This window comes from Castor canadensis, chromosome 4 (genome assembly GCF_047511655.1).
Source record: "Castor canadensis chromosome 4, mCasCan1.hap1v2, whole genome shotgun sequence".
Taxonomy (NCBI): Eukaryota; Metazoa; Chordata; class Mammalia; order Rodentia; family Castoridae; genus Castor; species Castor canadensis.
The window spans coordinates 131,755,818-131,781,846 of NC_133389.1; the positions used below are offsets into that span (position 1 = coordinate 131,755,818).

A 26,029-nucleotide genomic window follows, 5' to 3' on the forward strand; every position below is an offset into this window, starting at 1 on the left:
GGCTCTCTTTGAGATATAGTAGGACAGAAGCAAACAAGCAATACATTCCTTTGCATCATGCCCAATCCTTTCATGTTTGACAAAATGAAAAAGTCTGTATATTTCATTATCTACTCTATTAGGAATTCTACCCAAGCATGCATAGAGATAAACAATATTCTCCTATTGAAGATATAGCTAAAGCATTTATTGCTGCCAGAAAATCAAAAGCACATGTGCAAAAAACCATCACTAAAGTATAAGCAGTCCTCTTTGCCGCTCAACTGGTGTCCTGTTTCCAGCAAGTTTTCCTTTTCTTTTGCAGTTCTGGGCATCCAATCCAGGGCCTTGTGCATGCTAGGTAAGGGCTCTACTATTGAGCCTTACCACCATCCCACTGGCATATGTTCTGATGGAACTATAGTGTTCTGTTTTTAGATTTATTGGAGGTTTCTAGCCCATCCCTGCAATGTTCTATGCAGTCAAAATTAACTTACATCATACTACATTCATTTGAGTTTTCAAGCAATTACATGGTTGATATTCTTATACCATGATGATCTTAAGAAATTCTAAGTACTATATCCTGTGCCATTATTCAGTACTCCCCGCCTTTTTAGGTAGCAGATGTTCATCACTGAAGGGACATTATGAAAGCTTTTGCATCTTAATGATGGAGCCCCTCACGGCTCACTCAAATAACCAAGGAACATAACTTTACACCTAATAGCCCAAGAGTGACCCAGTAGACTGGAGTCCTTTAGTCACCATTTAGGTTTCCTCCAACTAGATACCATTTTTAGATTGGGTCTAATTTCAAGTGTCCTCAAAGTTTACCCAGCACAGGCTGGTTTATCTCTCATCTACTCATTGGTTGACTTGCTTTATTAATCACAGGATTTCCTGATGAGAAATGTCTAACCTTGGTCCCTATGTAAAGGTGAACTGCTGGACTACCTCTTTAAACTGAAAGAGTTTTCCATAAGGCTTATGTTATTTTACAGATGTGGAAAACAAAGTAGAATACTGAAGCCATAAGCCTACAACACTAAGTAGCCAAGAAGAGATAAGGAAATTAAAGCTAGCTTTAAAAAATCTGAGAATACTAAAATATTACATCAATCTGATTCTGTCAGGTGCTTGACATCCAGTGCCACATTACCACATCCAAACTAAATTCCAGAAACCTTGTTTCTTCAAGCATCATTGATCACTGTGACGCTTACTAATTCCTAATTAACTATGTTTATGTCTGATTTTCATATCTTGGCCTTTAGACTAATCCTGAAAGCAGGGAAAACTGTCTATACATTAAAGTGACTCTTCACTAAATCAAAATCTGTATATCCTTTAGGAAAAAAAATACCATCAGAAAACCTCATTTATTTCACGTAATTTGGGGCTCATTAAAGCGAGGTGCCTAATTTATAAGCTCAAACTGGCTCTGCACTGTACTCACAGGTTCTAGTAACTTTACCAGTCTATAGTTCCACTTGGAGGTTGCTTTCAGTTTGAAAGCCTGTGTCACTGAGGTTCTGGCCATTGACCTTCCCTTGCATCACGTTTGTGGTTCAATGAAATGTCAGTTATTGCCCTCCTTATCTGAGCATGGCATGCCAATGGTCTGCATTGGCCCTTGAAACACTTTTTTGAAGAGCAGAGCTGCTAGTCTCATACTCAGATAAAACAGTTGAATCACAAATATATCCATGTTGAAAACTGGTAGTCCAAAACTCTGTATCAGTGAACTGGCACTGATATAAGTGAACTTGTCAGTTTCTCTGAGTGTCACAAAAGAGGGCTTGTTTCCTACAGTCTGACTCTAATGAGTAGCTTTCTCCTATTTTGTGTAATTTTCCAGCCATTTGACTTCTACAATAGAGAAATCATATTTCAACTTCTTTAGGTTGAAAAATTGCCCTTTTCTGATTTGTCACCAAGAGATGTGAAACAGTTATTTTTGAGGCAGCTTTATTATTGAAAATAGAATAAGTAACTCGTGTCACTCAGATCAAGTCCTCAGGGACTAGGTCCAGTAGAGATTCAAAAGCCAGGAATAAGATTAAAAACTAATTTTCTAGGTGGAATGAGGAACAGGGTCTTTTTTACTAAGTGAATGGCCCTATTTCAGAGGACTCATAGATTCACAAGGTACAAGTAAAATGTTTGAATTCAGTTCCCCCAGCCTCTTTCCTCTTCAGATGCAGAGATCTGTAAAGGGGGTTTGCTTTGATACTCTAGGCAAGGTGAGGTAGACACTAACAATGGAATGGTCAGCCCCACCGCTATTGAGGAAACTGAGTCTTTCTTCACCTAATCAGAGCAGAAAAATTGCTGTGAGGGAAACAAGCTTATTACCTCAGTTGCTCTAGGCAGCCAGATATCTGGCTTATACGCTTTTTGAACCTATACAGTTACTGCTTGTTGTAAAGAGGCTGGACGGGCATTTTTGGCCTATACTGTCCAGAATAAGAAAGTGACTAAACCTTTAAGAACATATTGCTAAAAGCCAATCATACTTTAACATTTCTGATCTAGTTTTTGTCTCTAAGTTCAATCTGCTGCTTTATGAAGTTGTCAAAGCCAGCTTTTTATTAAGACTTATACTTTGCCTTGGAAAGTCTGCTGACCATAGAAAGTCATCTTTAATTTAAAAGGCCTGGGCCCTCAAAGGGGTTTGTCTAGGGTTTCTTACCATGCTGGGTCTCAGAAATTGTTACAGTCTAGATTTCAAATGTCCCTCAAAATCCCATATCTGAAAGACCTGGTCTCCAATGTGGTGCAAGTAAAGGTGGTGGAATCTTTTACAGGTCGAGCCTCACAGGAGGTCTGCAGGTCATTGAAGGTATGCCGTTGACAGGGATAATACAGCCCCAGCCTCTGCTCTTCTTTTTTTCTTCTTCCTGTCAATGAAGTGAGCAGTTTTTCTCTGCCATGCACTCCCCATAATATATAGCCTCACCACAGGCTCAAAAGCAGCAGGGCCAATCAGCCATGGACTAAAACCTCTAAAACTGAGTGAAATAGACCTTTTCTTTTTATGTTGCTTATCTCAGGTATTTTTAGAGTAACACAGGACTATCACTAAATAGATATTTATGACTGAGTACCTTATGGTCACTTCTCTGACCCTAAGAGAATCGAGCAAGAAACAGATATGACATTTAATTGTAAACTGTGAACTTTACAACTGTAATAAAAAAAAAATCTCAGAGTTTCTTTCTTGTCCTACTTCTCTCTGAGATACAGAATCCTCATCAAGACATCAGAAGAAGTTAACATAATATAGCATATGAGACTAGAAAAAAAATGCTGTCATACTAAATAAAAGTTTTTAACCTGGTGTCTATGGACTTCCAAGGGGCCCATGAATTCAAGACATCCATGAACCTGGATGGCAAAAGTGTATCTTCTTTTTTTTCTGAGTATCAACTATATACATTTCTTTTTTATTAGCATATGTTAATTGTATAAAGGGGTTTCACTGTCATATTTTCATACATGCATATAAAGGACTTGGATCAAATTCACCCCTTCTATTATTCTTTCTTATAAAAGTATATCTTTATTTTCATTTATTTCTAATTGAAATTTAGTACTTCCTTCAAACACAAATGAATCCAGCAAACTGCAACAGACTTAGCGGTACTTGTAACTTTGTCACCAATAGAAATCAGTTTTAGAAGCTATTACAGTTATCAAAGAAAGCTTGAGTGCTGTATATGCTCATTGCCACCTCAAAATTATGGTAGACTTTAGGACTCACTGTATTTTATTAGTGTATTACTGCTAAATTATGATATCATAACACAAATTGACAGCTGTGTTTCAACAGAACTGATTTTCTTTGTAAAGCTATAACTTACATTTTATGGATATAAAAACTTCAGACTAAGAATAGGCTTCACTAGTTGGTCTAGTGAAGAGGTCAAGCACCTTTGTGTTTTATACCCATCATTTCATTCTGCCTTCATTTGTGTCCTTACCCATAAAACCAACCACTCTCTTACCAATAGTCTCAATTTCCTTTCTTACTCCCAGAGTCCTTTCATTGCATCAGCTTTTTAAATGAGGTAGTCTTACATATCATAAGTCCTATGAGGTACTGACCCCTCTATAAGAATCCCCTTCCTCTCCACCCCAAAACCAGGATCTTGTTTGTCTGGATAAATATTTTTCACTCACTAGGCAGAGAGAGCTTAAGTTCCCTATCTAGGTCTCCTCTGCCTTCCCAGACTATGTCAGTATTCTTTTCTTTCCACTTCTCGAGCTTGTCATTACAGTTCAGTAGCTATCCATCAAAAGAATAAGTTCTCATGAGAGCAAGTCCAAATCTGTCTTATTCACTGTCAGAACCCAGTGCCCATCACGATGCTATGGATTCAATAAATATGTAGATATATACAAATGAATAAATCATTTTGCTATTTTGTATTTAATATGTTTTATAACTTTTTAATATACTTTACTCATTATTTCATGTTGGTGATCACTATAAACAGCTTATTTAAATAATTACTCTGATACTGATCATCTTTCCATTTTCCATTAATACAAATAAATAATGGTACAATGGGCAGCTTCATGAATAATGTTTTATTGTTCTTCCTTAGTTTTTATTATTATTTATTTGGTATTAAATCCAGGAAGAGGAATTAACTGATCTAATGGAACATTCTTATGGTTCTTGATTTAGTCTGTAAAGTTGCCTTTCAAAGGGTTCTATCAATTTAAAATGCCACAAGTAATACAAGCAGAACAGCTGCTAATGATTTTTATCAAAGTATAGTACTTAAAAATTGTTTATTGGGTATTGATCATTTTATCTTTTGGGTTAGTCAAAGGATTAGGTACAATTTTTGTTGAAAAGAAATAAGCAAAGCCAGGCATGGTGGTCCAAACCTATAATCCTAGCACTTGGCAGGCTGAGGAAGGAGGATGATGAGTTTAAGGCCAGCCGGATCTATATGGTGAGCTCTGTCTAAAAAAATTTTTTAAAAAAAGCAGCAGCAAATAGCTCTTCCCAAACTCAAAATGCAGTACAGTCAGACTTCTATATTCCTGGATTTTGTATCCATGAATTAAAACAAACATGGATCGAAAATATTTAGGAAAAAATTGCATCTGCACTAAACATGTATAGAAAATTTTCTTGTCATTATTGCCTAAACAATATGGTATAACAGCTATTTACATAGTATCTACATTGCATTAGGTATTTTTTTTTTTACTTTAATCAAATTTTTTTTCTTTTATTATTCATATGTGCATACAAGGCTTGGTTCATTTCTCCTCCCTGCCCCCACCCCCTCCCTTACCACCCACTCCACCCCCTCCCTCTCCCCCCCACCCCCTCAATACCCAGCAGAAACTATTTTGCTCTTATTTCTCATTTTGTTGTAGAGAGAGTATAAGCAATATTAGGAAGGAACAAGGGTTTTTGCTGGTTGAGATAAGTATTCTAAAGATGATTTCAAGTACTTCGGAGGATGTAGATTGTATGCAAATACTTTGTGCCATTTTACATAAGGGACTTGAGAATATGCATGTTTTAGTATACTTAGGGGTCCTGGAGACAATCCTCATGGATAATGAGAGAATGACCGTACATTAATTAATTTCCATATGGAGTGAAATTATTTTGTTAACAGAGAACTATGAACAAAGATGTTGTATTAGGGAAGACATTATTTTAACTTAGATATGGATGTTTTGCTAGTTAAGTAGGCAAAAGTCATCATAAAACTCTGACAGAAGTTCAAATATTTGAAAGCAAGGAATAAAATAATCTACTGTAATAAGAAAATCTAGTATTTATGCCACTGACATTTAAAAGAAAACAAAGCATGTGTTTTCTAGAGACTAATTAATAGATTATAAGATATGCCCAAGAAATCATATGCCAAGAACAAATTTCACAAAAGGCTGGAAATAAAATATATGGGCTGGCAAGTCTTTCCTTATTTATTGTCATAAATGCCAGTAGGGTCTTTGCAGGAGGGGCTTTTTCTCATTCTGATCATATCCTTCCCTTTATCCTCCAGCTCAGTGGTCAAGCCCAGCTCCAGTTGGGTTACTTCTCTGTGTATATACCTAAATTTCTCTCTGAACAAGTGGAAAAGTGTTGGGTAGTACCTACTTTCAATGCTGTATTTGTACATGCAGCAGCCTGTCAACCTGTGAGGTGACAGCTATCATATTGAATACAAAAAGAAAAAAGAGCTAACCAGTGTCTTCTTGCTCTGTCCACATGCTAGGGAGCATGCCAGAGCTTCCCCAATTAAGTTTTACTTAATATCTTCATATTACACGTTAACTACGTGACTACCATGTGTACAACAGAGTACAGAGGACATAAGGGTTACACACAAAAGTCAAAATGGGAGGGTGAGGAGAAAGACATTTCTCCATTACATAAAATGTAAGAAAGACCAAGAAGGTTCTGTCACAGCTTAAATGACTATGGAGAGAGTTAGGCTCATCAAACCTTAATGTCCTGGAATGAAAACACACGTGTACATAATTACTGAACGATGATAAAATAAGCACATAAAGAGGAGTAAGGGCAGGTCACTGTTGCATGCTGGGATGGCATGAGATGATCATAGAGTCAACACAAGGACAGGGCCTGGAGTGTTTCTGAACAAATGGCTACTTTTTACAGCTACCATTTATTGTCTGTTACATGATAGGCCCTGAGCCAAGCACCTTGCATTTATTAGCTCATTAATCCTGACAACTCTAGGAGGTAATTATTAAACTCCCATTGTATAGATGAGGAAATATGTGAGGCCAGTGAAAGGTGGAGCCAACTTGTTTGACTTTGGGCTCATGCTCTTTTTACTAGTCTACAGATGCAATGCAGGTAAACGGCACTCAGGAGTCATACCTGGGGTAATATATCCTTATACAAGTCTACTTACAGCATAATTTTTTCTTTTCTTTTTTTTCAGAGTCAGGATCTTGCCTATAGCTCAGGCTGGGCTCAAACTTGCAACCATCCTGCCTCAGTGCAGGGATTACAGGTGTGTCCCACCATACCCAGTTTTTAACTTTTTTTTTTTTTTAGAACTGGGGTTTGAACTTGGGGCCTCTCACTTTCGAGACACTACCCACTTGAGCCATTCCCTTAATTCTTTTTGCTTTAGTTTACTTTTCAGATGGGGTCTTGTGCTTTTTGCCCAGGGCCAGTCCTCAGATGGCAGTCCTCCTACTTCTGTCTCCCAAGTAGCTGGGACTCCAGGTGTATACTACCATACCCAGTTTACAATTTGATTAAAAAAAAAAAAGTTGAAAAGTAGGTTGGAGGAAGAAACAACCTTCTGAGATGTGAGACTTCTATTATCACCTAGTAGAAAAACTCCCAAACAGCCTTCAAAAGCATATGCAGTATAGTCCACAAACCTTCCTCCGAGGGGAGCGTAACACAGCAGAGGAGCTGAGGGATGACCTAGTTGAGATTGTCACCTTGAAACTACCTCTTCTGAAGATAGTACTCTGGGCATAGTTCTTTCTCTAGTTCTCATTTTCCAGTGTCCGTCAGAGGACTTATAATCCTTAAATAAATGGTGTATATAAAATACTTGGCACAGTGTCAGACCCATGATGATCACTGAGTCATATGTTAATTGCTATTAGCATTGCTGTGTCTCAGCTGTTCTCTGTTGCTATGACATAATACTACAGAGTGGATAATTTATAAGTGTGAGAAGTTTGTTCCTCATAATTTTGGAGATTGAGAGTCCGAAATCAATGCAACAGAAAATTTGGAGGCTGATGATGGCCCACTTTGTAGGTGGCATTGGCATCTGGTGAAGGCATTTGTGCTGTGTCATAACACGGTGGAAAGGCGAGAAAGAGAGAGAAGACTGGGCCTAACTCATACCTTTTTATCAGGGATCTACCCGGTGATAACTAAACCATCACCATGACAACAGCATTACTTCATCAGTGGGACAGACACTGATGACCTAATCACCTCTTTTTTTTTTTTTTGCTTACTGTGATATTTACATACATGCCTATGATGCAGTTTGATCTTTGATCACATTCACCCCATCTATATTGCTCTTTCTAACCCCTCTCCCTTCTGCTTCCTGCCTTTTAACTGTTTTTAGTGGGTCTCATTATGCTATTTTCATACACACATATACACATATATATATATATATATATATATATATATATATATACGTACATATGTATGCATACATATCCATATATATAATGTGCTTCAGCACATTCACCCCCTATTACCCTCTCCTTTCCCTTTCTCTTCTCTCACTGCCCCCACAAAGTCTCACTTTCTAGTTGCCTCTTAAAGGTATCGCCTCTTAATATTGTTACAAAGGCAATTAAACTTTATCATGAGTTTTGGAGGGGACATTCAAACCATAGCATTCTGCCTTTGGAACCCCTCCTCTTTATTCCTGTCCTTCTCACATAAAAAAATACATTCATCCCACTACAGTTGTTCCAAAAATCATAACTCTTTTCAGCATCAACTCAAAGGTCCCAAATCCAGAGACTCATCTAAGTCACACATGCTAATGCAATCCCCTCTAGCTGTGAAGCTATAAGATCAAAATAAATGATCTACATCAAAATACAATGTTGGGACAGGTGATCCCATTCTAAATGGAAGACGTTCCTATTCTAGAAAGAACAAACAGATTTCAAGAAGCAAAGATTAACAGCTCCAAGTAAACCCAATAGGCAAAACAATATTAAACTCTAAAGCTCCAAAATAATCTTTCACTCCATCTGCCTCCTTCTGAATACAGTGAAGGGGTTTAAGCTACCCCATGACAGTGCTGGCCTCATTCTAGGCAGCAGCTCTCACTGGTTTGAATGTCATACCTGTTATTCTCCCAGGCTGGCACATACGAGATCTCTACAGTTTGGGGGGCTCAGGAATGGCCCTACTGGCCCTACTCCACTAGACTTTGTTCTATTAGGGCTTTCTGTGGTGTCTCTGACCCCACAGTTCTCTGAACATTGCCTGAGTAGGAGATCTCTGTGGTGGCTCTAACCTTGCAAGTAATCTCTGCCTGAGCACCTTCACAGTAGACAGCGTCCTTTGAAAAACAGGTGGAGGAAGTCATGTTCCCATAGCCCTAACAGTTTGCCTGCTTGAAAAATCAGTACCACATGACACTGACAAGGCTTACCCCAAACACCAGAGTGCCAGATCAAGCTGTATCTGAGCTTACTTGACCCACAGCTGGGGAGGCCAAGGAGCATTGTACCAGAATGCAGAGACCTGATGTGTCCCTGGGCAGCGAGCCTATGCAGGGGACCTTGGGCCTGTCCCCTGAAGCATTCTGCTTTCTTAGATTTCTCGGTCTATGATGGGAAGGGTAGTTGTGAAGGCCCCTGAAATACCTTTTGAGTCATTAGTCATGAAATGTACTCAACTTCCTTCTATCCCCATGAAAATTTCTTTAGCAAATGGTCGTTTGGTCACACTCTTAGTTTTCTCTCCCAAATATATATATTTTTTATCCTTTACATGGCCAGACTCTGACTTTTCCAGATCTTCTGCTAGGCTTCCCTTTCAACTATAAATTCCATCTTTAAGTCATTTATTTGTGCTCACATCTCACTGAATATGGTTAATGGTAGCCATGCAGCAGTCTGGATGCTCTGCTACTTAGATGTCTCTTCTGCCAGATATCCTAGTTCACCGTTCTAAATCCTATATTTCATAAAGTCCTGGGATAATGGACTCAATTCTATGAAATTCATTACAATTGCATACCAAAGATGGCCTTCACTCCAGCTTCCAGTACCATGTTCCTCGTATTTTAGACCTTATCAGAATGGCCTTTAACTGTCTATATTTCTACCAGTGCTCTGGCCACAACCACTTAAGTAAATTCTAAGAAGACTCAGACTTTGCCTATAGCTCTCCTCTTCAGAGCACTTACCAGAACTGCCCTTAATGCTAATTCATGGTAATCTAGACTTTTCCTAGCTTTCTCCTCCAAGTTCTTCCATTACCCAGTTCCAAAGCTGCTTTGACATTTTTGGGTGTTTGTTACATCAGCCCCATTCCTCAGCACCAAAATCTGTATTAGTCGGAGATACAACCAATAGGAGATAGAAAGAAGATAGAAGACAGATGGTTAGATAGGTGAGAAAGGATTAATTCAGGGAGTTGGTTCATAAGATTATGGAGGCTGAGATGCCTCATGATAGGCAGACTGTAAGCTGGAGACCCTGAGTTGCCTATAGCATTGCTCACTCCAAGTCTGAAACCTTCAGAAACAGGGAAACCAACAGTATAATCTGTCTGAGGCCAAAGGCTCGAGAACCTAAGTCCTAGAGTCGCAAAGCTGCAGTGCTTAAAGGATTGACGTCCAAGGGCAGGAGGAGGAGAGTGTCCCAACTTCAGGAAAGAGTGAAGAAATCATTTCCTCTCCTTTGTTGTTCTACCTGGAGGCTCCCGGGCTGCAGGATGGCATGCACCCACACTGAGAGTGGATCTTCCCATTCAGTTCCCCAACTCACATGTCAGTCTCCTCTGGAAACACTCTCACAGACATACCTAGTGGTAATGCTTTGACAGTCTCTAGATATTCCTTAAATGTAGACATGTGGACACCTAAAATTAGCCATCCATATTGTTAATTAGTTTTTTTTTGCATATAAGTCTAAAAGGCTTGTTTTTCTAGAGTTTAATACATGAGATTTAGAATTATGGAAGATGATGGCTGCTGATCAATACAAGGGGCAGTTCTTGTCTCTACTGATGGCAGGAGCAAGAAGGAATAGCTACAATAAGACACCATAATAAGACACCACAGGAGGACCATGAATAATTAATTAAACAAACAAAAACAAAATCTGTAAGAACAGCAACACTTTGCAAAGCTCTTACAATCATTTCATTTGATTCCCACATACTGCTGTGATATAAGCAGGGCATAATTTCTTCTTTATAAACCAGAAAAAGAGAGGTTCAGAGAATTCAATATCTTCCTTAGAGTCACAGCTTGTCAAAAGAGCAAAGAGTACAAGAGACTAAAGGTGTGCTGTTCACACACAGTGGCCACTAGCCATGTATGGCTACTTAAAGTTAAATTAGTTCAAATAAAATAAAGTAAAATGAAATATTCAGTTCTTCAGTAGCATGAGCAACATTTTCAAGTGCTGAAAAGCCACATGTGGCTAGACACACTCATGTTACACAGACAACACTGATTATAGACCATTTCCATTGTGGCAGAATCTTTTACTGGACAGTGCTGGTCTCTAGAAGGGACAGGATCAATCAATTACTGAATAATATTATGTCTAGTGTTCACAACAGTAATGTGAGTCTCAGAGAAAGGAGTCAGGGAAGATGAATATACTTTCAAAATGTTTCCAGGAAAAACATTTTCAGCTTAACGTTGTGTAGCACTAGACAGTAGTACTATAATTGGTTCAGAATCCTGAACAATGCCTAGCACATGTGCCTTGCACCTGGAATCTATAAATGCTTATTGAGTAGCTCTATTGATTATCTACCCATCACAGGAAAATACCACTGAAGGAGAGTTTTTCCAGAAGCAAATATGTGGAATGTCATTAAAATATAAATAATAACCATTGTTGAAATCTCAAGGGCATTTATGGTTATTATACATTTACAAAATTTTTCAGTGTATATGCAAGGTCCTTTTTTGTTTCAGAATCTTTTCAACGCAGCAAGGCTATAGAAATGCAGTCAAAAGAGATGAATATCAGTTAAAATAAATATGTTTGAATATGAGAATAGTTTTTAATAGTGATAGGCTCAACAAGGAGAAATCCAAGGTTCTGTTTTTTGGGGTGGTTTACAATATATCCCCAGTAAATAATAAATTGGCAGATCCTGGGAAAATCATAAATCAATCTTAACTTTTGGTCACTAGAGCAACTTCAAAAGTGGAGAAAGTAACAATATTTAGCATTCTCTCTCTCTCAAAGGAACATAAAATGCTCAAAAGTTTCAGAAGTTATTTTCCAGAGGATGGCAAACACTGAACTCAAAGAATCTTTAGCCTCACCTGGCAGGTTGCTCTTGTCAAATTCAAGGTGAAAGGGAAAAGATGGAGGCAGTTTCATTTTTTAAATAGACTTTGAAAGTCTTAATGATATATGCACTTTTTGTGAAGACACTAGCGTTAGTATAATGGTCTGTTCTCTTTAGACAGATGGGACTCATTTATGTTCTACACGACTGTACCCCAGAACTCCAGACTTAAGATGTTTGTCATAAATACAGTTAACCTATTACTTTATGAGGGCTACTAAACCTTGGCCTCCTAGATATGTGTATATGTTAAATTTATGATGGGACTTGTCTATAAATGACAGATTCTGTCAAAGCAGAAAACTATCATTTTTTTCTACTCAACAGCACAAGGTCCTGTTCTTAGAGACAGAAAGGGAAGAAGGTGCAGTTGAGACGACCTTGCTAGCTAACTGATGGAGTCCTATGGCAGTCAGTGGAAATGAGAAGCTGTCATTTGGAAAACTTGGTACCATTTGCAATACCACATAAAAACTATGAAACACACAGGGGAGCCCATAAAAATGATGAGGTAAAGGTCTCTGTTTTTATCTTTGACAGAAACACTCTTCAACCACATGGAAAGTGCACTTTCATAAGGCAATGGGGGGAACTATAAAAAGCTGAACTGCAAGCCGTTTGAGGTAAATTACACTAATCTACTAGCTCATAACTGCTTTGAGCTCACATCTGAGCAAGTGCCACATGCAAAGCATAACAACATGCTGACAACTAAAATGGCATTGACGTGTCCTGTCCCCTTTCCCTACTCTGTCTTTTTCCAGCCCCACTACCTCAGTCACCATAGGTCAGGGGTGTGGGATAAACAAAACAGTCTCCCTGCCATTGGTGGAAATTTTTTAGATGGAATGATTCAAAATTCTACTGAAAATGTGAACAGGGCTCAGAAGAACACAAATGCAGCTTTTAGGAGGTGGGACAAGGCTTGTGCCACAGTGGCAATGCCCTTTCCTAGGTGAACCTCCATCTCAGTAAACATATTTGTTGCTAGACACGTAAAGTCTACAACTGTCAAGCTGAAACATGGAGAACATTTGTCAAATGTCATTTTCCTGAACTGAGTGCTTTTATTTAAATTTTCCCTTGAAAAAATTTGTAACTTCCAAAGCTTTTCTCTATGACAGTAAACTTTACAGACAATAACTGCACAGGTATTTAGGATTATCAACAAAAGCAAACCTTAATGGACCCTTCACTACTATAGTGCCTACCAAAAAATATCAACAGCTACTAAGCAATTTTAAAGTAATACATGTTCCTACTTACTAATTCTGAAAGAAGTTGCTTAGTGGTACCTGACTTTGCCCATTGGAATATTTGTGTGGGTTTGTCCAACTCAGAGAAATTTAGAGGTAATGGGAACAATGAAAGAAGTCAGAGTTCCTGCTCATTCCTGACCTGACTGCAATTTGAATAAGCTGCGTCACACAAGCCACTTAGTCTTGCAAAACCTGGGTTTTTCAGTTACCATATTTTTGAAGAGCAGCGTAAAGGTGAAGATGAAATCTTATTGATTTTTATTTCTTTAATAGCCAACATGCTAAAAAAATCACTAAGTTGGAAAGCACCCCACTTTTATAGTATTGGGGCTTGAACTCAGGATCTCATTCTCTACCACTAGAACCATTCCCCCAGTCTTTTTTTCCTTAGTTATTTTTTAGGTAGGGTCTTGAATTTCTGTCTGGCCTGACCTCAGACTGTAATTGTTCTACTTACGCCTCCTACATAGTTGAAATCACAGGCATGTATCACCATACTTGGCTTGTTTGTTGAGATGAGGTCTCACTAATTTTTTGCCCAGACTGGACTTGAACCATGATCCTCTCTATCTCTGCCTCCCACGTGGTTGGGATTATAGGTGTGAACTACCTCACTTGATTGCAATAAAATGTCCTCTTGCTCATTGTTGCAGCCCAATGTCTGGTGAAATATATACATGTACTATACTATAGTATAGTTAATAACTGTATGTCCAGTGAATAAATAGAGATCAAGTTTGTTGCATGATCAAAGAAAAGATGTATGATAATTTCAGCCCTACCATCACAGGGTTGTTGAGGGGTCATAGGAAAACATCCCTGTGCCTGGATCTAAATCTGAGGTGTCCCTGTTGTTATATTTTAAGTAGAACATGCTGTTTCCATTGTCTTTGCTCTTAACTGCATTTACAAACATGCCTGTGGATCTAAAATCACGACTGACGTTTAGATAGCAACTGATTAAAGCCTGTTTAGCTCGGAGCAACTTTGTGGATATTAGACTAAAAATGTACATTTTTCCATGATATCTAATTAATTTTTAAAAACAAAATACTAAAGCCTAGACATATGGATTCTTAGGTTGACTACCATAATGTTTTATTATCTTCAAAATTTTTCACAGACTCTCTATTTTTTGGAGCTGCTAAGAGTTGTTAAATGTTGTCACAAAAAGCCTTCAATTTGATGTGTGGGGCATATTATTGCAGGGATGTGTACTGTCGTATGGCATTATGACACTTGAACTCCAGGGAGAAATTTGGGTGCAGCGTCTAGCCAATATGTTCTAGCCATCTTCCTGAAGCTGCCTAATGCTTGCTGTGTTTTGACCCCAATTCTCCCAAAGCACATTTCTCCTCTCTCATACCATGTTTCAAACTCCCACTGATGCATCATTAAAAGTTGGGGCTGATCCTAGGAGACCATAAAGCCATTTCTCTGTCTTGTACTTAGAATTCTGCCCCAACTTCTAAAAAGTGAATGGGATACCTATTCTTATTTGACTTTCTTTAAGAAAACATATTTAATTTAAAAAAATTATGTAGTTAGAATTTCTTGTTATAAAAAAGTTTCCTGCTAGTGTAGTTTTAGCACATTTTGTTTATTGACCTGAGAGAAAAAGCCCAGAAGGCTTGGCATGATACCCTGAAATTTTTATGTAGGTTGGCTTCATTATAACAAAGCTCTTTGTATTGCACAGATCCAGATACAACCTCAGCCAAATTATGTCTCCAAATGCAACATAAAAGAGAGAAACAGTTGTCCCAAATGTCAAAACAGCAGATAAGAAGGCTTTCCTAGCTCTTGGAAGCTTGTTAGGTCACGTCTTAGAATACATAAATTGTGCTATCGAGGAGCACTGAGAAGTCACCTGTGGGGACCATATTCTCATCAGATACTCTGAGATCACATCTTGCTTTGAGTGGTGCTCTGAATCCCAGGATGCTGCTCCCAGACGCTCCTTCTCCAACTAACTCCTTCTTTCTTCTCCCTCAAAATGGGCTCTTATTGACCAGCACTCTGCTGCTAAGTTGATGCTAAAACATGAGACTAGAGGTTGAATTAGTCAGTCCTATGCATGTTGTGAATGCTTGGATATTTGAAATCTGGCAGTTCAGATAGGGAGTAACATTTTCACTTCTCATTCATAAATCTCAGAATCACAGATACTACTTCAGACCACTTGACAGGAACTCTTCATTTAGAAGCAAAAGACCGATGCTAGGGAATTTCAGTCTTATGAGATTTGCCAACCAACAATGAATTTTCACTGTGCCTGTTAGTCTAATTTTTGGATGAGCACCTAGCAGCAGTGTTGCCTGAAATAAAGCATTTCAGTCAATTAAGTGCCACACTTGCCATTCCTCTTCCTACTCCCTTGTTCACTACATTCCACCCAGACCATTTATAAAAGACTCATCTTGCTGTCTTCTGTTTTTCAAAATGGGATTTTTAATTAAATGGAAGACAGATACCAACTGGAATCTATAACTCTGACAAAGCTGTAGAAGCTTTTCAAGGATTTAGAAATAGGTAGTTAGCAATACATTATGTTTTTCATTGTTTAGACTAGATTTCCCATCTAGGCAAAGCTCCTAATTTTCTAGTTTTAAAATTCTATAAAACACATGTGGGAATTCTTGTTTAAAAGCTACATTCAGGTGAAGGCAACAAAAGAATATTTATCTTTTTAGAAAATAAAACCCACTTTATTTTAAAATAATGTCATCTTTCAATAACTTTGGTGTTGCTTTTGTGGCTATAATAGAACAAATGGAATATTTCAATAGTATGAATATTTATACAAAATGTAGAGAAACAAGTGATTTGAATAATTTAATCAATAAGTTGACAAAAATTTGTACAGATTTTGAGTAAGGTAACATGAAAAATAAGATAACCTCAAAATACAAGTGGTTTCCATTATTTCTAATCCAAATCTGAGAGTCCCATAGTGAGTGAAGTCCATACTGTTAGATCCCAATACTGTTAGATCACAGGTACTTTGTGGGGCAGGCAGGAAAGGAGCACAGGAAGCAGAGAATGCAGGATTAAAGACCACTACACATCTACTGAAGAGAAGCTATAGCTGAGGTTTCTTTTTCTCATCTCTCCTTACTCTTATTCCCAGTACTCTTCTATATCTTAGTTCTTTTTCCTTATTTTTACCACTGCTATCTTTGACTTTGGTGAGTTCCAGTTGCTCACTAGGCAAACAGCTGCCTAGAAAGTCTGTGTTTCATGAGTGTCAATGCTCAGCGAATGCTAAAGGAAGAAAAACTGAATTATTAATTTTTATTTCAATATATGTTCATTGGGTACCCTATAGGTATAAGAAATGCTGGATTATGATCTAGGCTCCATCATTTGGATTTTTCTATCTCCCCTAGTCTTTGACATATGTTTTCTACTTCCTTTTCTGTTCATTGCTTTTACTGCTCTCCCTAGAGAAAACACAATTCCCAAATAATAATATAACTTAGTTAAAACACTTAGCACATTCAGTAGCAATGCTGGAATGTTTATAGTAGCTACCAGCTGTTTGATTATCTTAAGTCACAAAATAAGGTGAAAGAATGGAGTGACACTAACCTCCATTATTTTATCCTTTTATTTTTTAAGTTCTGGAGGTAAAGTCCATAATTCAGGTAATAAAACCTTTGGGTATTGTTTTATAAAGGCAACAGTATTCTGTGGAAAGTGAAACCAGGAAGGAAATCAGGAGATGATGGATCCTACTGTTCAAAACACTGGATAAACTCTGGAAAAATAACTGCCACAATGCTTTTGTAGCAGTTTACCATGGTTTGCAATTTTTGTTCAAATGGAAATAACATTTGATATTAGTATCTGATAGATATGGGTTAAACATTAATTAGATTAGATATATAATATGTAACATATATAATATATGACACATATATATATGTATATATATATTTTATATACATAAAGACTTTGTTCTCTAGGAGGGGAGAAATGCTATATGATAATCCAGTATTTATTATCTGTTCATCAGGTAACGCTATTTAGTGACTCTATCATATAAAGAATAGAAAGTCTTTATTAACAAATTTGGTAGTTCACTTGTTCTAGGCTGAAGTGCTTTTGGTACCAGCATCTGTGGAACCTAATCAATAATGGTCCCTTTCTACAGTGTCTGAATAGGTTTTCTGAACTTTCCTCTTACAGTAATGGATTTGCCCTTCTCTAAAGGCCCTGGGTGGCCAAGGGAAAGCATTCTTAAGCATCCTCCTCAAATGCTACAAGGATTGAGGAACAGAAGAGAATCAGAAGTGGATGTTTTCCATAACAGAGAAGTACCTGAAGCCGCAGTCAGACAAGAAAAAGGCACATGTCTTCTTAGACTCCTTTAAAAGACACTGTTGCTCATTTAGCCACTGATACAAGATGGTAGATCCATCATGGGCCCCAGGGGACAGATATGAGAAAGCCATTAAACCTCCAATTTTATGGTAGCCAGGCTAAAAAAATGTTTTTCCTCTTTCTGCTGAATGAATCTATTCAGAAATATTGCAGATTCTACATACAAGCTATGCAGACTCTTCTTATAAGGTACTACCTTTAGCAGCTTGTTTCCAATTATTTATAAAGTCCTGTTAAGCAATTCACAACTTTGTAAAGTTCCATTAAAATCTCTGGGTCCATTTGTAATTCTGAGAGGATCTCCATGAAAATATTAAAAATCAAAATTGTTTGCTACTAAGCACAGTTCCATATTCATTTAGTAATGTCACACTTAGAAAACCTCACTCCTTTGCCCCTCAACTCTCCTTTCCTAGAGTAAGAGAATTTAAAAATGTGTATTATACACAAGCTTAAGAATTCTTTCATCAAAAAAGTCTATAATACAAACCAAACATAAAAGGAATAGTATTTTAGATCCATTTCCTGATTTTTGTCTAAACATATGTGAGCAAGTAACCTCTACTTATTTTCATGCATATATACTTATATATAAGTTTACACACACATATATACTCTGATGTATATATTTTATATTTTGCAACATGGAATGGCAACATATCAAATGCTTAGATTCCGTGCTTACACATGATCTTTCCTGTGAAGGAAACATATCAATATTACAAAAATAAATCATGGAGAGTAACATGCAACAACTGAGGGAAGGAAAATAGGGTTGGGGCAGGGGAGTAAATAGGAAGCACGAAGAATGTAAAGAACAAAAAGTGTCATTGACCTGATTTGTCAGAGCTGTTGCCTGTGATTGGAGTGATGGAGCAGCTGGGATTAGCCTTTGCGCTGTCCTTGGAAGAAACCATTTTTGGTTTATTTTTCGTTGCCTCTAGTGCTTTGACCTTCTTGGCATGTTTACTTCCTTTGTAGTGGGCCTCGGCCTGGCTCTACAAAGGAGAACAAATCAGGCTCATTTTTTGCTACTTACAAACACTATGATGGATGATCATGCAGGAAAAAATACATTCAATCATAGGCACCACAGACATTTACAACTCAGCACTTGACTATGTTTCTGGCACTTAATGAAATGGTAGACCAGAATCTAAAAGGGTTTAGCATATCGAGTCCTTCTATACATCCCAGAGGACCTGTGTCTTCAAAATACTTGACATTACAGGAGTGGACCACAGGATTTGGGAAGAACTGTGATGAAGGCGAGCTTTGTCATCACTGCCTTCCCACCACTGCCCTTGAGGTTACTTTTGAAACCTCTGGCTGCCAGCAGTTGCCTGAGTGTCCTACCCACACATATGGACATGATCTTCCACAACCACTGCCCTTCAGTTAAAGACCTGTCTGCCGTATCTAGTTTCTCTGGGCTTTGCTTTGAAATCAACTGGTGTGACAAAACAACATGTATATAGATACTACTGAGTGGATAAAACACTATATTTCAGAGATATCTACATGAGCTTCATGTGTCATTTTGATGGTTCCAGTTCCAAGAACAGATAATAGGCACCACAAAAGAGGTTGGGAAAATCCTTATTTCTGATCTCACATGTGATCCTCAAGTCAAAGCAATTAAATTTATTTATACACAAAGCATATGTAGAACTCTAACTTCAATACTAGATCAAAAGGAAGAAAACAGAGCAAGACCAAAGACAAAAACAAATTATAACAAACATAGAAAACATTTAGTCATTTAATGACATTTGGAAAATTTCTCTCTGCCTAAATAAGGTTTTTATCTTTTTGACATCTAGCATTAATGTATGCATTAACAAAAAGAATCTATGTAAATTCACTTGGATCTCATCCTAAATAAAAAATATAAACATACATTTGGTAAAAACAGAATAAGATAAATCATCTATAGCATATTGGCTTAGTTACAAGGTGAAATGGGTGACAAATCTTATAAAAAACAAGATGAGTTTTTGTTAGAGGGTTTCTAAATGAATAAAAATGTTTTTTCGTCACTTTTCTTTACAACCTGTCTGTGTTTGAAGATGATAGGGCCAATGAGGCTTCAGCCATACATTAAGTGAGATAAACAGTAAAACATATTGAAGGATACAGAACAAAAATAAAAGGGACCAGAAAGGAGTGGCATTAATGAGGACTTCTAAAACTGGAAACTTTTGATTTGCAATCTGAAGAAAGGGACACATATGAGATATGAATTGGTAGTGGAAAGTACATTTCTGGTGGGAGAATTTTGGCTAAGGAAGGATTGATGCTGGAGTGGCAGAAGAGTGAGCAAGGCTGGAGAGGGGCTTATTAAACAGGTTCTTGTTGGAACATATTCAACAAGAGCCAAGAAAACTAGATATGCTGCCACAATGGAGTAGGATATCACTGAGATGAAACTGTGAAGCAAATTCATGATGGTACAAATTTCAAATGGAAAGATTTCTATAACAGCTACTTATAAATGTTGTTGCTTGAATATGAGAAAAAAGAAGGCAGACAACAAGGCAAAATCATGAGTGGAGAATATGAATATAATAAAACTGATCTAGTAATAATATCATGGATTTCTCTTTTTTTATTGGCAGTACTGGGGTTTGAACTCAGGGCCTCACACTTGCTAGGCAGGTGTCCTACAACTTGAGCCATTCTGCCAGTCCTGTTTTATGTTGGGTATTTTTAAGTTAGAGTCTTGTGAACTATTTGCCTGGGCTGGTTTGAAATGCAGTCCTCTTGATCTCTGCCTCCTTAGTAGATGACATGAGCCACAAGTATCTAGTTTATCAGGGATTTCTTGAAACTTTAGTTATTATCAGTCTTGCTGCCCCTTGTTTAACTGGAACCATTTCACTGATATTTACTAGATACCAAGCACTTTTCCAACAAGCCACAATTAGACTGAGCCATCCTAGGCTGGTTTTTGTGTTGTTGGAATGTTTTTCTGAGTTCCTGGTTTGTTTCATTCTATCTCACCAGGGAGACATTGCTTTGCTATCTTCAGACATCCAGCCATATTTGATTCAGCAGAATTGGTGATGGTGAGTACCACTTCAAACCTGACATCATGTGATTTCCAGTGTGGGTAGGGAATAAATCCAGTTTATCCAGAACTCATAAATGATGGTAATGAAGTAGTTTATGCTAAATGTTATGACTGATGCAACCACAAGTGTCAAGGGTCATGTAGTAAGTTAAACATGTATTTACTGTCCCATCAGATAGGAACTTGAAGATAAATTCATGTCATAGTCTGATATTCGGTAGTCTTTTACTGTTGTATTATTTCATAGGGCATGGAGAATTGTTATGAAAACAATGTATTGCTTTTGTAGTAGTGAAATCTGGGATAGTTTTATTTTTGTTTTATAGGTAAAGAGACAGTCATTTCCTTAGTTTATAACCTCTGTCACCCAAGGTCTGTAGTCTTGTGCCGACTGTTCATAGTCCCTAACTTCCTGAGTACCTTTCCACAGATATCTTCAGATCTTCATTGACTTATTGGTGCTCTTACTTAGTTTGCTCAAGGACTTCTCATGTTGTTCTCTGTCACGATGGGAAAAAAAGTCCCAGTGGAAGAGAAAAGTAACATTATAAATCATTCATTTATAAGTCAAGAATGGTTAAATCTGGCTAGTACAGTTGGGGAGTTATAAATTAAGAGAGCAAGCAAATAAAAAATTTAAAATGATAATAGAAAGCAATAATAATGATGACTACTATTATTAAGCACTGTTCCAGGCACTAAACTCATACATGAGTTATCTCATCAAATTCTGTTAATATCCCATGAGATGGGTACCATTATTGGCCAGCATTTTACAAATGAGAAATTGGACTTACAGAAGGTAAATAACTTAGCAAAAGTCAGTGAAAATGGTATGAAAGCCATTTAGTAGATCTAAAAATGCTTAGATGTATATGTCTAATTTTATATCCACCCATACATACATATAACCTCATTATGTTAGCATTATCATTTTATTAGAAGTGAAAAATTGCATATGAAGAAAAAGACCCTGCTTTTAACAACTCTGTAAGGGATTATTCCTTAATGCCACAGAAAATTCTGTGAGTAAGATACATCCACCTATTTTTGGGAAAAATACTAGTGTAATACATTAGATTTGATCCTTCTGGTGAGTAGCTACGAAAATTCCACTTCTTAGGATATAACAATTTTTACACAATACCAGCAGATCTGTCTCTCAGCCTCTCTCTCTATTTTTTGGTGGGGCTGGGGTTTGAACTCAGGGCTTGCATAGCAGGCACTCTACTACTTGAGCCCTACCACCAGTCCATTTTGCTCTGGTTATTTTGGAGATGGGGTCTCATGGACTATTTGCCTGTGCTGGCCTTGAACTACAGTCTTCCTGACTCAGTCTCCCAAATAGTTAGGATTACAGATATGAGCCAACAGCACCCAGCTCCAGAACATCTCTTAAAAACTCATCTTTTCAAGTACACTACCAATGCAGGGTTATTTAGTGTCCTTTGGCTAAAGAAACACTTGTTTCTCTAAATAAAACTTTCTAGTATACGATAAGCAGAGTGTGACTTCCTCATGACTACTTCCTGGCATCACTGCAGAAAGTTAACAGCATCAAATAGCACTTGAGATCAAGATCCAGCTAAGTGATACCTCATTGGGTGCCAAGGTGGAAAAAACTCTCCATAGCCATGACCCACTGTCCCTTTGAGTTCTGGGCATGGAGAGAAGGGCAACAAGGGTCCTTAGATTCCACTGACTGTTGCTGGGAAAAGTGGGGTGGAAAATAGAGTGGCAGGCACCATTCATTCATATTTGGCATCTTTCTGGTTCCCCTGTGGTATTCTTGGTAGTGGAACTTTGCTATCCTCAGTACTCTGAGGCAGTGTCAACAGCTTCTGCCTTCTGGGCAAATCTTCAAATGAAACTGAGACACTGTTAAGTAGCAAACAAGATTGACCTGACTTCATTATTTAGGAAGCTCCTTAATTGAGGAGTGAGAGAAGCAAGGATAAAAGCCAGAAATCCCAGGGATCAGGTGACACAATTTAAGCCCAGTTATCAATGGCTCTTGTATCTCCTCTAAGAGACTTGGTTGGTCAATCTGACTTACTTTCCTTCCCAATGAGTAATCAGCAGACCAATGGTTGTCTAGCACTAATGGCTCGCGTTCTGTTTCCCCTCCAGAAGTGTTGCTGTACCCTGCACCTGGCAGTGACCAGAGAAATCTTTCAGTAAGAATCACGGGAATTAAAGTTGGAGATGTTGTTAAGTGGCAGAGTGCATGCTTTGCAAGGCCCTGGGTTTGATCCCCAGCACTTCAAAATGGGAAGAGAAAGGAAGTTCATATAAAGAATTGTCAGAATCCATCCTGACCTCCTCAGAAGACTTCATCGGTCTGCAAGTCTTCTCTTTGGGCCATTCCAGGTGACCTGACCACCCAATGCCCAGTAGTAGAACAGCTTACACAGGAAATGACATTTGGGATTTTTTTCTTTTATTAATCACCTTTGGTACTAAAGCCCTTCACTTTCCCATATCCTGTACAATTTTTAGAACTCCATTGCTCCAAATAAAAACATTTTAAAAAGAGAGAGATAGGCATTACTTTAAAAATAAAAAATATAACAAAGTATTCCCATTGAGAAGTTCTACAACTCACTATGTTCTCATTTCTGGTTTTGACCTTATTTCTAATTTATACATCAGAGAGATGGCTACCATCTTGAATCATGACTTTAAAATATGTTCAGTATGCATAGAAAAAACAGTCCAAATACAAACTCATAAAGTGACTGGGCAAAAGGCAATGTCCCTGGAGAAAGTACCCTATTTCAGAACAGAACCAATCTTTTTGCATTTTAAGAAGTAATTAAATCAGTTCCCTTAATTAAAGGAAGCATATCATCAAAACTACTCACATCTGTCTTTTTCTGAGACCTCAGATATCAATGTGTTAAGCAGTGTTATGAAGGGTACAGCAGAGGTCAATTAATTAAAAAAAAACCCTATTCACTAATGTGCCAATAAAACATGTCAAATAAACTACTATAAACAGGTTATTAACAAGGGAAAAACCTGACTATTCTACAAAGAATTATTTAGCACCCACCATGTGTTAGACATTGTGAAAAATTTAAAATAAAGATGTCCCCCACACCCCCACTTAAAGAATGGTAGTTGGAAGAAAAGAAATGCACATATAATCCAAAGTGGAGGGTAGAAAATAATCCAAAGCAGAGTGAGGAAATTAGAAGGTACAGAGCAACAAACCGCTACGGAAGTCAGAGGAGAGGAACAAGCTTTTCACCTCAGAGGGGATTATGGAAGGTTCATGAAAAAGAGGCCTCAGAGTTGGGCCCTGCTCAACTGGCGTTTTGGGTTTTGTGGGGAGGGGAGGTGTTTTGTGGCAAAGAGAACAGCATGTGTTAGGGTGCTGAATCCTGTGAACTGTATCGTGCTCCCTGGGCATATCTGTTTATCAGCTTCTCTAGAACACAGAGATGTAAAGAGAACAACAAGGAAATGTTGTTACATTATTACTTTGAAAATAGTGTTCTCCTATAAAATGGAAACTATCAGAGTGTTTTTCAATTGAAAATATTCAGTGGGCATTTGAATAGCAAATGTTTATGCCATTTTATGAATGCTGCTTTTACATTACAGATTTTATCTTGTGATATAAACTATAATCCTGTATTAAACAACTAAATTACTTATTGTAAAGCTTTAATAATTATTTAGGACAAAAGCATTATTTAAGATTAAAGACTTATAGGCAAACATATTTACTTTAGAATAAAACTTTTTTTTTACTAATAAAATAAGATGAGGCACACCCAGAGACAAAGTACAACATGAGGAAACATAAAATACACCCAAGAGAAAGCCTTACATAATTCAGATTGCTAGTAAGTCTTTCTGCTGATACTTGCAAATTTTAAGGTATGCAATATCAGGAATGACATACTATAGCTTTGATAATCACTTCATTCAATTCTCATCTATTGGGATCTGTTGAAAACAACATCCAGACAAAATTGTAATCATGATGAGCTTTTCAGTTTAAAAAGGCACAATGTCTTTGCTAATTTCTAATTCCTATCTAATGAGTGCTACAGGTTTCTATGGCCAATCCAAGACTGCCATATTGCATAACTTCATGGGCCACTGTTTACAGACAGTTCTACATCACAGGAATCCTCCTGGGTTCTAACAGGCCAGGGTTCTGCACATGGCATTAGATACTTACTGGCTTTTCAGCATGGTATACACATAAAAAAACCCATTGACTCCAAATAGTTCTATATTTTTACAGAGAAAAGTGGTGGCTCTCTAGGAAAAAAAATGATGTGTACTCAAGACTGTTAATTCTGTTCAGACCCAATTTAAATTCTATCAAACAATGTAACACAGAAGTAGAGTTCTTAGTTATAGTCACTTTACAATACCACTATTAGAACACATGAGCATTACATATATATATATATATATATATATATATATATATAAATATATATATATATAAATATATATATATTTGTATATATATTTATTCACATTGTCAGAAGATTTCAATATAGGCAAATTAATACAATTCTTAAAATGCTAAGATCTTTAGTTGGCTTCAAATTAATTTTTCAAATGCACCCTGTTTGTCAGATGAGAGTCTTGATGCTCATGTTTCTGGTGCATGATTCATTGGTGGAATTAAATTACCATTGAAACATGGAGAAATTATAAATGGACCAAACAACTATGACAGAATTTATGTGATGAATTAGAGACATTGCAGTTTGAGTTAATAATCAGCTGGAATATCCTAAAAAGAGAGACTTTAAAAAACTGCCATGGTAAAATAAATGAAATGATTTTTATAGAGTTTCAAGTGAACAAAACTTTGTCTCATTTTCCCAGTTTTATATTTCACTTTAATCACTGAAGGTAGAGTATTAATTTTACAAGATTCCCAGCAATCTTTGCTTCTTCCTCAACCTATTCAGCAATATTCTATGTTACCACTTTAGTGTTGAGAAGGGCAGGGCATAAAAGAGATAATTATTGAGGGTGGCTCTACTAACTGTGACTTGAGTCCAAATCCTTTTATTTGTTCAATTCTGGGTCTGTCTCCTAGTTCTCTAATTTATTACAAATTAAGCCATAATTAAAAATTATCTTCTTTTAAAAACAAGTTTATCATGGAGATATGTTAAGGTAAATTTCAACCTAGAAGATTAATTTCTTAATTCTCTTCATGAATAATACAAATTATAGAAATTGTATTTTGAAAAAGATTTTCTCCACACCAACCTAATGAAAGAATATTTA

General features: G+C 37.2%; 1 protein-coding gene across 15 annotated transcripts in view; it reads right to left on the reverse strand.

The window, feature by feature from the left end:
- Znf385b (zinc finger protein 385B) overlaps positions 1 to 26,029 on the reverse strand; it is a 383,429-nt gene that overhangs the window by 22,485 nt on the left and 334,915 nt on the right. For all 15 annotated transcript variants that reach the window (XM_074071212.1, XM_074071198.1, XM_074071197.1 and 12 more), the window contains one exon: positions 18,521 to 18,683. In XM_074071212.1, the coding sequence (XP_073927313.1) occupies positions 18,521 to 18,683 (163 nt within the window). The remainder of the gene's footprint in view (positions 1 to 18,520; positions 18,684 to 26,029) is intronic.